Source organism: Penicillium taxi (genome assembly GCF_028828555.1).
Source record: "Penicillium taxi strain IBT 34144 chromosome Unknown utg000006l_segment0_segment0, whole genome shotgun sequence".
NCBI classification, from domain to species: domain Eukaryota; kingdom Fungi; phylum Ascomycota; class Eurotiomycetes; order Eurotiales; family Aspergillaceae; genus Penicillium; species Penicillium taxi.
Genome location: NW_026643208.1, coordinates 1,180,871 through 1,194,739, shown reverse-complemented (window position 1 = coordinate 1,194,739; position 13,869 = coordinate 1,180,871). Strand labels below are relative to the sequence as shown.

General features: G+C 46.7%; 5 protein-coding genes across 5 annotated transcripts; 4 read left to right on the top strand and 1 right to left on the bottom strand.

Moving 5' to 3' along the window:
- Positions 1–1,492: 1,492 nt before the first annotated feature.
- On the top strand, positions 1,493–2,383 carry N7495_009565 (uncharacterized protein; the record flags this gene model as incomplete). Its single annotated transcript, XM_057212216.1, has 1 exon — positions 1,493–2,383. One exon carries the CDS (start codon positions 1,493–1,495, stop codon positions 2,381–2,383), a length of 891 nt encoding a protein of 296 aa, XP_057059079.1.
- A 629-nt stretch (positions 2,384–3,012) lies between these two features.
- N7495_009564 (TMEM165/GDT1 family protein) lies at positions 3,013–4,681 on the top strand (the record flags this gene model as incomplete). The annotated part of the gene is made up of 3 exons (XM_057212215.1): positions 3,013–3,585; positions 3,636–4,551; positions 4,614–4,681. The coding sequence occupies 3 exons, from the start codon at positions 3,013–3,015 to the stop codon at positions 4,679–4,681; spliced, it is 1,557 nt and encodes a 518-aa protein (XP_057059078.1).
- Positions 4,682–5,749: 1,068 nt separating this feature from the next.
- Positions 5,750–7,702, top strand: N7495_009563 (uncharacterized protein; the record flags this gene model as incomplete). The annotated part of the gene is made up of 4 exons (XM_057212214.1): positions 5,750–6,801; positions 6,852–7,176; positions 7,220–7,584; positions 7,633–7,702. The coding sequence occupies 4 exons, from the start codon at positions 5,750–5,752 to the stop codon at positions 7,700–7,702; spliced, it is 1,812 nt and encodes a 603-aa protein (XP_057059077.1).
- A 506-nt stretch (positions 7,703–8,208) lies between these two features.
- Positions 8,209–8,914, bottom strand: N7495_009562 (WSC domain-containing protein; the record flags this gene model as incomplete). Its single annotated transcript, XM_057212213.1, has 2 exons — positions 8,209–8,549; positions 8,638–8,914. 2 exons carry the CDS (start codon positions 8,912–8,914, stop codon positions 8,209–8,211), a joined length of 618 nt encoding a protein of 205 aa, XP_057059076.1.
- Positions 8,915–11,537: 2,623 nt separating this feature from the next.
- On the top strand, positions 11,538–13,350 carry cps1 (Gly-Xaa carboxypeptidase; the record flags this gene model as incomplete). The annotated part of the gene is made up of 3 exons (XM_057212212.1): positions 11,538–11,863; positions 11,914–13,256; positions 13,316–13,350. The coding sequence occupies 3 exons, from the start codon at positions 11,538–11,540 to the stop codon at positions 13,348–13,350; spliced, it is 1,704 nt and encodes a 567-aa protein (XP_057059075.1).
- Positions 13,351–13,869: the final 519 nt, after the last annotated feature.

Sequence of the window (13,869 nt, the reverse complement as noted above, 5' to 3'; positions counted from 1 at the left end):
GATGCCGATCTGACTAGTGGAAATGTGATCGACTCTTACTCCACCTCATCAGTAGCGACGAAGAAGTGGAGACTGAGAAAGGAAGAGGAAGAAAGAAGAAGACATAAAAGGAATTGAACAACCAATCAGATTCAGCCTCAGGGCCTGACTTGGCCACATATGGAGAGAAAGCAGACGATCACTCGTCATAGGAAACAACCGTCATTTTGTGGCTTGAAACTGTGAAACCGTGGCGGTGGCAATTTCATCATTAAAATTTACACATTTCCATACGGAGTTTTAGCATGCCAGTTTCTTCTCCAATTGATCGGACAAGTCGAAAGCAGTTGGTGAAAAAGAGGTTCGCATCAACCGGGGGTAGTGTAAGCCCAGTGACACAGTGCGTCCAGCATGCGCAAGCACAGAGGCTGGTCACTGTTATCAAAAATAAGGATAATCAATGTGTCTTCCAATAGAAGACTTTCAGAGATTAAACTGAAAAGAACAGATACTACACTTGATCTAAGCCAATTGGCAAAGAGAGCTGGAGAAGAAGAAGAAGGGAGACACTCCAGTGCGAAAAGACTTGTTTATAAGGGGTGGTGCGCTCGGACCTTTATTCACTTAAGTCAGGTGATCTTGATGTAATGCCTGAATATTGATGCCTGATTTATATTACTATTTGGTTAAATGGCAATCAGAAATTCAATGATTTGATGACGAATAATGAATTTTGCCAGCATCAGCAAAGATCAAAAGCTTCAAGCAGACAATGATCCTACAAGAGTCAATATTGTCTTCATACCATCAACTGCCTTGAGCCTTGAAGCTTTGGATAATTGTATAGAATCCCGAGAGAATAGTACTGTCTAGCTTGGAGGAAAATCAATCATCGAATTAGCAATATATGTTTTCAAAACTGAAAGCCTATGCGTTCATTGCCTTGCTTAATATCAGAAATGCTGACCAAGGGCCCAGCATGTTGGACTTAGATTTCATATCTACCGGGAGATATACTATCTAATTACCTCACTAGTTTAAAGCAGAATAACATGTAGGGCACTGAGCCATAATTCTCAGAACCGACAGTGACGGGCGAAGGAAAGATCTACCCTAGTGAAAAAAAAACTACTCTCTTCCATATACATATCTTATGGACGCCTGTCTATTGTACTCTTGGTGTACTCACCATCCTGTCTGCCTGAGCTGTACCAACGCTTATATTATCCCGAGGACCCTCGCAGATGCCGTATGAATCTTACTTTGACCTCAAAAATGGATTTATATTAGCTTATCGCCAAGTTCAAACATTGGAAAGATGACATCCGTCAGCGATCGAGGACTCGGAGCCCCACCCGGTGCATTATTAATCAAGGAACTAGTCAGCTAACACGCCATCAGTTCTTCTTGATTCTTTTGTAATCACTCATGAATCTAGTTTCTCCGGAGGTTTAAAATCTTGAGAGCTACCTCCTTTATATTATTTCAAACACCAATTCTTGCAAGAGCCAACATGACCACTGCTATCTTCAACTACCTCGATCCATCTTCATTTGATCCTCATGCCACAGAAGCCTTCAAAAAACCATGGAGTAAAGTCGACGGGCCTGGATTTTCTTTTAAATTGATAGACCAAGAACGCCCAGTGGAAAATATCCGAGGCAGAGAGTCTGAATTTTCAACCGACTTGTCCGGATTCTCTGTGTGTAAGGCACCTGCAAAGGAGACTTTGTTCACAGACGAAGAGCAAGTGAAATCAGGATATTACGCTGAAATAGAAGCCCTGCTTCGAGATAAGCTGCCTGGTGTGAAAAAGGTAGTCATATTTGACCACACCATCAGACGGAGAATTGAGGGATCAGCTCGCTCTCCAGTCCAATTAGTACACGTCGACCAAACACCCGCCGCTGCTGAATTGAGAGTGCGTCGTCATACGCCAGAAGACGAAGTAGAAGAGCTATTGAAAGGTCGATACCAAATTATCAACGTCTGGCGACCAATTGAAAACGCAGCTGCAGATTTCCCTCTAGCCCTGATCGATTGGCGGAGCACCAATCTTTCTGACTTTAACCGGGTTGATCTCTTGTATCCTAAGGCATATGAGGAGATTGGAGAAGTCATGGCTAATCCTGAATCACATTCATCGACAGATGGATACGAGGTTAAGGGGGAGACATACCTTCTTACTCCTCATGATTCACATCGGTGGTTTTATGTGAAGGATATGACGCCAGAGGAGGCATTGTTGATTAAATGTTTTGATTCCAGAAGCTCTCTCATGACGGACGGACAGACTGATATTGCCCATGCGACGGGCCATACTGCTTTTATTGATCCACAGACACCAGCGGCATCTCCAGCGAGACAGAGCATTGAAGTTAGATGCTTGGTGTTTTATGAGTAATACCAGCAACATGAAATTTCTTGAGCAGGTTTTTATTGTTCAATATTAAGTTATGTATTTCGCAATGTTTCAGAGTTATTTCCTCTTAAATACTAGAGCTCGTATAGGTCTTAATTCATCCTTCAACGAGACATCCTTAGCTTTAACCTCTTCAAAATTGGAGGTTCTGCTCTAAGAGGTGCCTTCTACCTTTCAGGATTTTCAGTGGTGATCTTTATCTACGTAATTAAATTTTGGAAATCACCCTTATATGTTCTAAGCTTGACAGGGAGAAGGAGGAATAAACTATGAGGCTCAGGCTGCAGTAGGCCGCTTCCGGCGGGATCACGTGGAGCCCCTTTGCAGAAAGCAACAGTAATAACTTGCAACACTCTCTAACCCCGTCTTCATTCGTTTCTCTCTTCAATTCCGGGATAATCTGTCTTAATAACTTTTCAATCTCTCTTGCATGCAAAGGCTAGTCCATTTTTGCTCTCGCTGCGTCACCCGCCTCTACTTATTTTCGTATTCGTGGCATCAACACTCCCCGACCGATTCATTTATTTTCAAAGCGATTTTAAAAAACACGACTCTTATATCGTACTTTTCCTAACTCTCACTGATCCTCCGACCAATTCCTCTCGTCCATAATGAGGGTCAACTTATCCTCCTCTCTAATCCTTCTCCTCCTTCCGGCGCTCTCCAATGCGGTAACACCCATCAAGTCGAGCATCAAGCCAACTGCTTCGCCATCTCGCCCAGCTTATAGCCTCGACTCGCGGTATGTCGATGCTGACCCTGCGCCAAAACCTGTGGATGCCCCCGTGGACGGCAAAGATGGCAGACCACATGCGGGTCCGTGGGTTGAAACGAATGCAGAGCGGGATCGCAAAAACACCAAGGGAGGTGATGACTCTATAGAACTTGTTGTCCCCTCCTCAGATCATGTCGGTATCGACGGAAAATCTATCCCGCAGTCGAACAGCGGCGTCATGGATGACCCTACCCGAGCGGGTCCTAAAGAAGGCACTAGGGGCACTGAGAATAAAGTATCGGATAAGGCGAAAGATACTCTGAAGACGGAGAAGGTGCCTGGTGCACCTAAAGAGGCGCCCCCCTGCCGCACAGCGAGACCAAAAAGTTGTCTGCTGCTGACAGCGGCGAGGTGTCTGGAAGTGGAAGCCAGTCTGCTGATGCAGATACCCTTGGAATGCTCGAGGTATGTTTGTATACTTGACAAGCCCTATAAACCCTATCGCTAACACTCGGCTAGAAACCGGCCGATCTTCCTGGAAAGCCACACGATATCCCTCATCCCAAGTCTCCCTCTCAAGCCAAGTCCGATCCCCTGGCTGCGGAGCTCGGCTCTAGTGGCTTGGGCTCTTCCACTTCGTCTAGCACCTACAGCAAGAGCTCAGTACCGGTGGAAAGTGATGGACTTCACTCTCTGATATTTTCATTTACCATGATTATCGTCTCTGAGATCGGCGACAAAACATTCCTCGTCGCAGCCCTGATGGCCATGAGACACCCACGTCTGGTCGTCTTCAGTTCCGCCTTCTCTGCCCTAATCACCATGACTATTCTCTCGGCCGTTCTTGGCCACGCCGTGCCCACACTCATTCCCAAAACCCTCACCAAGTTCATGGCAGGTATTCTGTTCTTGGTCTTCGGCGCCAAGATGCTCAAGGAAGGCCGCGAGATGTCCCCTGACGAAGGCGTGGGCGAGGAAATGCGCGAAGTGGAGATGGAGCTGGAGGAGAAGGAACAGGAGCAAATTCGCCTGGGTCGTCGTCGCTCCTCCGTCACCCCTCATAATCTAGAGGCTGGCCGCGCCGGTGGCCGCCCTAAGTCTCGTGGCTCGCACAACCGACTCCCTTCTCCCCCAGAGAGTGTTTCTTCTTCTTCCTCTCGTGGCACCTCCCCCAGCCACCGTCGCCGTTTCAACGACATGATGAACGGCGTCAGCAACCTGTTCTCCCTCCTCCTCAGCCCTGCGTGGGTGCAAACCTTCGTCATGACCTTCCTCGGTGAATGGGGAGACCGTAGTCAGATCGCCACCATTGCCATGGCCGCCGGTCAGGACTACTGGTGGGTGACGATCGGTGCAATCACCGGTCACGGCATTTGCACTGCTGCCGCTGTCATCGGTGGCCGTGCGATTGCCGGCCGTGTCAGTATGCGCGTTGGTATGTATTCCCCTTCTCTTCCGATTTGCTTACGACTCGGTGGCTAACCTAACCTTTCACAGTGACACTGGGTGGTGCCACGGCATTCCTCATCTTCGGCGTCATCTACTTAATAGAAGGGTTCTTCTGAATGTTGCATTTATAGATGAATAAAATCATGTATGTGATGTTTCGAGCTTGTTCCTGTTCAAAAAATCGGCATATCAACGTATGCCTAGTTAATGGTATCTTCAATTATATCCCTGGTCTGTGTTCACGAGCATCTATACCACGTTCGAGTCAGGTACTCGAGGAATCCATGATAATTGAGCTTACATCTAATAATGCCATATATTATCAAAGAATATGCCCAGGTGACCTTCTGTGTAGAATTACCGCTGGTATGTTAAAGTGGCAGCATTTCTAGCTTTTTGCGCATGGCTCTACCAACGAGTTTCTTAGCTGAGTTTTTACTCGAGGGCCTATTGTATTGATTGATCCATTGATTTAACGGTAGTTGCGGCATAGTGAGTGCGAGTTTGCATCAATCATGTTTGCACTGTTTTGATAGCAATCGAATTCATAGTTGGTAGGGTATTAGGGTATTAGGGTATTCACACCCAGAATTACCCGAATAGGATTAGCGTGTAGTGCTTACCGCCTAGAGCAACTAGGGTTAAGCGGGTATCCACCATTGTTTACTCTTCTCTTTGCACCATCTCACGAAGTTTCGCTCTTATTTCTCACAGCTCGCACCTTAAGCTTGAAACAGTTGCTCTGTTTCCCAGCTTCAATTCCATTGATTCTGTCATTCCTACGGCAGCAAATACCTGTCATCCTCCTTTCAACTGTATATACTCCCTCACCGCCTCCATGTCTGGTGCATTGGGACCCACCACCCCGGCGCGTCTGCAGAGTCAAAACTGTGAGTTCTTGGATGTCAACAAAGCCTTTATTTCCGCAGTATGCACTTTTTGGCGGGGTACCTCGCGTCTCCATTACATACTACACGTCTTACACGGCTACATCTCCTTGCCAATTTTATGCCACTTTTTTTTACTTTCCGTTGCCATACTAATGCCGTCTAGCAAATGAAGGCAGTGATTCTGATGAGAGTCGCCACTCTTCGTACCAAAGAGAGTCTTCTTCTTCGCGTAAGGATTTATCTTCGCGTAAGGATTATTCTTCTCACAAGGACTCTTCGCGAAAGGACTCTCACATGGACTCTTCCCGAAAGCTTGACTCTCCATCCTCCTCATACTCAAGGAGATCCCCTGAGGATGAATCCCCTACCCATGAGTCATCTCCAAGTGCTAATCGCGAATCTTCCTGTGACTATGAGACACATGTCGATCCCATCGAGTTAATCGATGAGCTGGGCGACTTGCAACAAGCGTCCACTCTTATGCTGAACATGCTGATCTCCGACCACAAGCGCCCGGCACTCGCTGTAAAGTTCGCCCAGGAGGCACGTCTAGCGGGTCCTAACGAATCTACAAATCGGCGTCTCACCAAATTGGATGCCAAACTGAGAGAACGCATGGGTAAATTTACCGAAAACATGTTCATCGATGTGACCGGCGTAGCCGAAATGATTCCGTCGCTTACCAAAAATGGTAAAATATACTGGGCACCCACACCGATCCTGTACAGTGCAAACTGTGCTCGGCTTGCCCTGGAGGTGCTCTTTGCAATTCCCAAGTCTGAGGATGCGAAAGAGACCGTGCGGGCCCTTGAAGGCATATTTCCTGCTTCATTCGTACCTCCACAACTCAGCGAAAAGCTTGAGGGTGCTGTGTTTGATCTAGCTTTAGAGATCCGCACTCAATTTTTTATTGCCGAATTGGAGACACGCCAAAAGGAGAAGGTGTTTGACCCGGCTGCCACTCTACAACAAGTCTTCAAAGAACAAGTGGGAAGTAAAGACAACTTTGTTCGCTATATTAGGGGATTCGCCTCGACTTCCCAGTTCCTGAATGGAGACAACCGCATGCCGACTCGTTTCCACGATAAAGTGTTGGAGAGAGTGCAGGACCTGGAGGACTTGCTTCTCATCGTCATCTTCGAAGACAAGTTGGACATTACAGAACTAATGTCTGCATACCCCTGGACCCGCATCGTGTTGAATACCGCACGCCTTCTGGCAGCTGTCAGCGACAGCCTGAAGTCGAGTGTTAAGTCCCAGCCATCAGTTGAGGACGTGACACCTGATCTCATCAAAAAGATCAATGACCGGTCCTTTGAAATTCCCGGCACTGACAATAGCATGATGTAGGTCCAAGTCGAAGTCGTCTTTTAGCAATGCTAACTTTTCCATTCAGAGAAAAACTCTCTGCCTTGGGTGAATTGCAAGAGAACTCTCGTTTAGATACTACCCTTGCAGAGTCTGAGACCCTCGTCGATAGTTTCCACTTGGAAGATGAGCTTGACAATGATACGCCTGAAAGTCATCCCGAGACTCATCGCGAGGAACATCCCTCGAAGCGCCCTACGACACATCTTGAGACTCACTCACCCGCCAGCTCAGATGACATATACGAAACAATCTTAAAAGGTCGCCAACATCTTTCACAGCGTCGAACTAATGGGCCGCCACGTCAAAGTAGCAGTGGCAACATTTTTGCGGCTCAGAAATCAGCAACACGGGTATCTCCCATTCAATCGGACGCGGGTTCTTCGCGCTCCCCAGCCAAGCGTCCTCGTGCTGACTCTAGCACACAACCCGAAGATGAGCGACAACACTCCGTACGACGCACGGAAGCAGTTACCCGGCCCACTGAGCCGGGACCGCGACACTGCGTGGGCTGCTCGGAACACTTCTCGTGAGGCCGAGAATCCCACACGGGCTCCTCGTCAAGGTCATAGTGCTCATTGGACAACAGAAGAGGATCAACGGCTCCTGGACTTGGTGGGCACCCACGGATTCAAATGGGCCCTTATCCTCGAAGCAGACCGAGAATGCCCAGCCGTAGATGGCGGTCCGGTCTTCAAGCCTTATCGACAAGCGCAAGCTCTGAAGGACCGCGCCCGAACTGTCGCCAGAAATTATTATGAGTAAGTCCTCACTTTTCTTCTTTCTAAATTGAGCTAACATTGTATCAGTTCTGGACAACCTATCCCACAACCGTTTGTGGGTATAAAACTGGGTAAAAACTATCCAAAGAACCGTTAATGAGAGTGTTTGCAATTAGTAGACATCCTTATCTTCTCGCACATTTTTTTTTTTTTACCGAGGTTTTCGGGTGTATAGTTTAATTATCTTAGCTTTATGTTCTTTTGGGCACTCCATCTTCTGTTATCCATGGCATTGTATCTATCAAAACCCGCCTGGGATTCGGATGCATACGAATCTGCGTCTAACAGAGGTTTTCTTTTTGTGTGTTTTTTCCCACCAATCTTCCCAACGAGCGAAGTTGATTAATGCAGACATCCAAGTCCCAGCTTAGATAGACCACATCAATCGAAACTGTTCGACTTGCACAGCAAATCAACAGTGCGACTTAAGCAAATCACGTCCGCTCTTTCCAAAACAGAGACGCGAATCAGAAATATCAGGGATATAAAACAGTAGCAGCAACAGCAACAACGGCGGCAATAATAATAATAATAATAATAATAATACAAGCACGAAGCCAACCACAACCCTGAGCACTCTCCAAAATGTACAAATGGCACCCATTACAGCATCAAGCCCAGACCTGCAACAACGACACCGGCAACAGAGCCGACTCGAAGAGAGCCAGCAGCATTGGTAGTAGGAGTCGGAGTGCTGGATCCAGTAGCAGTAGCAATAGCCGAAGCAGACTTGACAATCGTAGAGCTCACAACGCCCACACTAGAGGGAGCGGTAATAATACCAGTTGGCATAAGGGAAGTATTAACAGTAGCCGGGGCGACGATGACAGTAGCAGCAGCGATGCTAGTAGGGATGCTGGAGGAGGCTGCGGTTGTGGCGTCGGAGGCTGAATCAACGATGATGTCAGAAGTACTAACGACCGAGTAGGTATCGTCGCCACCACCTATTGATTTGATGAGCGCTTTGTTTATATGATTTAACTGTTTTTTTTTTTTTTTTTTTTTTTTTGGTTGTTTTTATTAGCCACTTACAGTTGTCGACGGGCCATCCCTGACATGCGGTATCGCATTCGCTGGAAGCTACCTTGGCCGAAGAGAGTGGTGCATCGTTGGTGCATGAACACTCTGTGCCTTGAAGGACGGCATATGAGTAGCTGGCCCCGTCACAGCGGTTGGAACAGTAGCTAATAGACTGGAATTGAAATGTTTCTGTCTCGGTTAGGCCGGAGACAGTTGAGTAGCAGCCGAGAGTGGAGGTAGCCGAAGCGAGCGACAGGGAGGCCAGAACGGCAAGGAGTTGAGAACGCATGATTGAACTGGTGAATATAGTCGAGCAGGAGAGTGGAAAGTGAATGAAGTTTGTAAGGTTTGACAGAAGAAAAAAAGTCCAGTATATGGAGTGTTGTTGAATGTTGTAAAATGAATGGGATTGAGATATAAAATATACACCGAGGCTTCACCTTCAAGGATGGAAAATAAGGATAGCTCAAGGTAAGAAGAGTTCAGAAAAGAAGAAAAGAACAGAAGTAATAACAAAGTAAAAGGTCAGGATCTGACATTCCCGTGAACATGAACGTGAACGCTACGGGGTTCAAGCCCCACCATTTTATGGAGCTTGAAAATGGATATTATGACATTTAAGTTATTTGGTGTAGCTCTGAAACACTAATTCACTGAATTATGGAGTCAACTAGTGGACCATCCCATTCCTGAGAACCGTAGCTAAGGAACTACTGTGTAGTGTTAGGGCTGAAAATATGAAAACATGAAAATACGAAACGAGTTCGAAGTTCGGGAATTAACTCAACCGAACTACTTTGTAATTACTTCAGTACTTTTCGACTGTTTCCGTCGTCAACCGTTAGAGCCCCTTTTATTCCACTGTAGTTTAAGCGTATACAAAGTGGAGTAGAATCGAGAGCTATAATTGGCTTATAACTCTAACCGCTTTTGTGGAACACTAATGCTTACCAGTATTCCAACCAATGAAACAGAATAACAAATAATCATCTACTACATGCTCTACATGAAATTTGAAGACGAGGCCGTCTAGTCGCTCATATATCTCTAATCCTGATCAGAACAAAAAAAAATACAGAAATGCTAGGGCTTCAAGAATCATAGATATGGCAGCATAAAACAGACCCTTTTGCAGGTCTGATTCGTGCTGCATTTATAAATACTGGCTTCCATTAAGCCATGTCGCCACTGAGTTAATCATTCGCTGCTTTAGGTCTTAGTATACTCCGTACTTTTAAGATGCCCCAGAAACAAATTCCTCGGGAACATAAGCTATTTGTCACTACCAATAAAGGGTACTGTCCTTTTTGGGTGGGGGTGAGCTATACAAAATTAATAGTTGAAGCTGGGAAACTATCATATTGTAAGTGTTGAATCCAATACAGATGGATGACCGTAAACAAGAGAAGAACTAATGTTGAGATAGACTACAGATATCAACAGAGTGAGGGATCATCCAGTGTATTCCAAAAACAATTGTTGAAGATCCGTCAGGGTACTTAAAACAGGGGTCATCAAATATGCAAATCCTACGCTTCGTGATCGTCGGGCGATCAATCTTTGATCCATCGCCGGCTCGCTTGGCTCCCGACCGCTGAATTTGCCTTCAACAAAGACCAGTGATCGACGTTGGTTCTCCAGTGAACATTACGTCGTAGTTGGCTCGTCACCAATTCAACTGGGATTCGACCGCCCTGTAAATAGCTTGATGCCAAGTTCTCACTGGCGTTTTTCCCCACACCGTTACACCTATCTAACCCAAATAGCATCTATGGTAGATCTCCTGTTTTGCCTCTTTTTTTTAAACTCATATATTCTATAATAGCTCATCTACTTGATATATATTAAAAGGACGTTTCCTAAGAGCTCTCCAGAAAATAAAGGATGGTAGTGATAGGGTTACAAACCTGAAGTGGAACGAGTTTTATGCCGCACCTATTAATCAGGTTTCATACTTCATGTGGTAAGATAGTACTTTGTGATATCAACACTGGCTCAACAACTGTTTAAGCTAGTACTAAAGGTTCAGACTAGATTACACACTAACGAAAACGCACTGGAAAATGTCTACGAGAGCTAATATCACTAGGCAATTGAAGCAGGTGGCTCTTAAAGCCGATCTTATTACCCAGAAGGAGTTTCACAAGAAGCTCCATTTGAAGCTCTTTAGACTTGATGCAGCAGAGCTTAAGCCATAATAACCAGCTGGTATAATTCACAGGGTTAAGAGACTTCCAAGTTCCCGAAGAAGCTGTCTATGGTGTGCTGAACAATGAAAATCGATAAATGAGCTAGAGCAGTCTCCGAGAGCAATTCCAACACAGTGGCGCCATCATATCGGATTTATCATTTGTTGGAAAAGCTATCTAATTGGTTTAAATAGGTATTAGTCTAAATATTCCATTTTCGGGCGTTATTATCAAAACAACCAATGATTAGTCATAGATCACGGGACGGGCCCGAAAGAAGCTTCGGGAGGAAATGGATCTGATTGGCTGAGAAATTCGACATTTTATTGATCAATTTTGTTCTTTCTTCTTGAGGAATTGAGTAGCAGGATAGCTAATATAACAATGTTAATATAATAATAATGCTTTTTCATCTCTCGGATAACAACATCTCGCTCTGCCGACAACTCGGCTAACATTGTCCAAATACAGACATGCGACGGCATCGGCCGCTAGAGTGAGGGGGAAAGATAAGCACAACATCGAACACACCAGTTCCCGTGCGTTGTCTATGCATAATATTGGTTCCTCGTGTAACTGAAGTACGTCATGTGATGTATAGAAAACAGCTGAATAGCAGCTATCGCTTCATATGGCCTATGACCCGTTTCAAAGCCCCCATTAAATCTTCATTACAATCCTTCAGGATCCTTCAATTCGAACTAAAAAATTTAATATAAAACAATGAGAGCCTTTGCTCTATTGGGATTGGCCTTGCCATCCATTGCCCTGAACATCCCCACACAGCAGACCATCTTCGATGCCGATCTCTCCCGCTCCAAACACGATACCTGCCCACAAGCAGCAAAGGTCGCTGAGCCCAACGATGGCTTCCATGATGCATTGACTTTTCTCGAGGATGAGGCATCTCGCGCTCGCCAGGTATATCGGCTGTCTAAAGCTGTGCAGGTAGACACCACCGTCGGCGACTATGCAAAGGATCCATACGATGAGGCATTTGCGAATTTTGCGGAATTCCAAACGTTACTGGAAGAACTGTTTCCCCTAGTGTATGTACCGAGTAGAATCAACGCATATGACGACGACCTGACGGCTACAGACACAAACACGCTGAAGTGGAGCATATCAACCGTCTCGGCCTGGTATACACATTCAAAGGCAAAGATACAACCCGCAAGCCACTTCTCTTTATGGCACACCAGGACGTCGTTCCAATCGACGACCCATCTGACTGGACATACCCACCCTTCGCTGGCGCTTTCGACGGCGAGTGGCTCTGGGGCCGCGGCGCGAGCGACTGCAAGAACGTGTTGATAGGACTACTGTCCGTTTTAGAAGACCTTATCACGCAGAACTGGCAAGCCAATCGCACAGTCGTGCTGGCATTTGGCTTCGACGAGGAGTCACGCGGTTCGCTAGGCGCTGGCACGATCGCGCCAGCTCTCGAAGAGATATACGGCAAGGACAGCTTCGAGTTCATCCTCGACGAGGGCGGCATGGGCCTCCAGAGTCTCGGCAGCGGCGACAACGAAGTCATCTACGCGCTTCCAGGCGTCGGCGAGAAGGGCGCGGTAGATATCGTCCTTGACCTCGCTGTTCCGGGCGGCCACAGCTCCGTGCCACCAGCGCATACGGGCATCGGCATCATGTCTGAGATTCTGTACGAGCTTGAGCGGAAAGATCTATTCACGGCTTGGCTGGACTCGTCGCACCCGGCGTACAGCATGCTCGAGTGTCAAGCGCGCTACTCGCCTGAGCACGTCGAGTCGTGGCTCTCGGCAAAACTGAACAGCACTGACCCCGCTACGCTGGGTGAAGCTGTGGCTGCATCGCGCGGTCCCTCCGTGCGCTACACGCTTCAGTCATCACAGGCGGCAGATCTGTTTCACGGCGGTGTTAAGACGAATGCGCTGCCTGAGAAGATCTCCGCGACTGTAAACTACCGTGTAGCACTGCACCAGACGCCTGATTTGATTCGTGATCGCGCATTTCGCATCATCACGCCTATCGCGAAGCGTCACAATATCACCCTACTCGTCAATTTTCCCGGTCTTCCAAGTCCTGTCTTGTCTGACTCGGACGTCCGCACTCTAACCCTCCACCCTCTCAATGACCCCCTTGTCCCAGCCCCGATTTCCCCTACCAATCCTCTCACGTCAAATACCTGGGCTAGGTTTGCGGGTGTTACGCGCAGCGTCTTCGAGTCGCATGCTAACCCGCTCGAGAAGACTGCTAGATCGAGTGAGACATCAAGCTCGACGCCGACCGTCGTTGTCACGGGCGCTTTCATGACCGGAAACACAGACACGCACTTCTACTGGTCTCTCTCGAAGAATATATATCGGTGGAGCCCGTCTCGCGCGGGGGGAAGGGTTAATGTCCACACCGTTGACGAGCGGATCTCACTGGATGTGCATCTTGAGGGAATGATGGTCTATTATGGTATGTTCTTTTTCTTACAGGCTGTAGTGATTGTGACTGACTTGCTAACTCCCTTCTAGACCTGATCCGTTCGTTCGATAACTGGAATGAGTAACTTACGCGGGGACCTGATTAACGATTACATCGATTCACAATGATGACACTGCTCTTGCTATATTTTCTTAAATGGTACATCCAATTCCTTATCTCACAGACATCCATAATTGAAGTAACAACCCATTTCAAAAACCAAGGTCAAAGTTCAAGTTCCAGTTTCCCTTTTCCAAGAGGGATAATGGTAAAGGTGAGCAGTATCTAAAATGGGATAGAACCTATCAAGCATAAGTGCAAAAACGATATGAGCTACAGAAACAATTGGCATGGTCCTTGCATAAAAGGATGACAAGTTCAATTAAGAGAAGCTATCAGCTACTTTTTCTTAATATAAATAGGCCGACGGGCCAAAATGAAGGAGTTGCTTTTTTTTTGTGTAGATATTGGAGGTTGTCAGCGTACGAGAATGGTGTTAGACAGTTCAGGAAGAGAATGTTGTGGATAGCGGTGTAGATACCAAGGTACCTGTCGGTACACCTGTATCAAGTGTGAAATAGCTTTTCGATAAAGGTGATGAGGC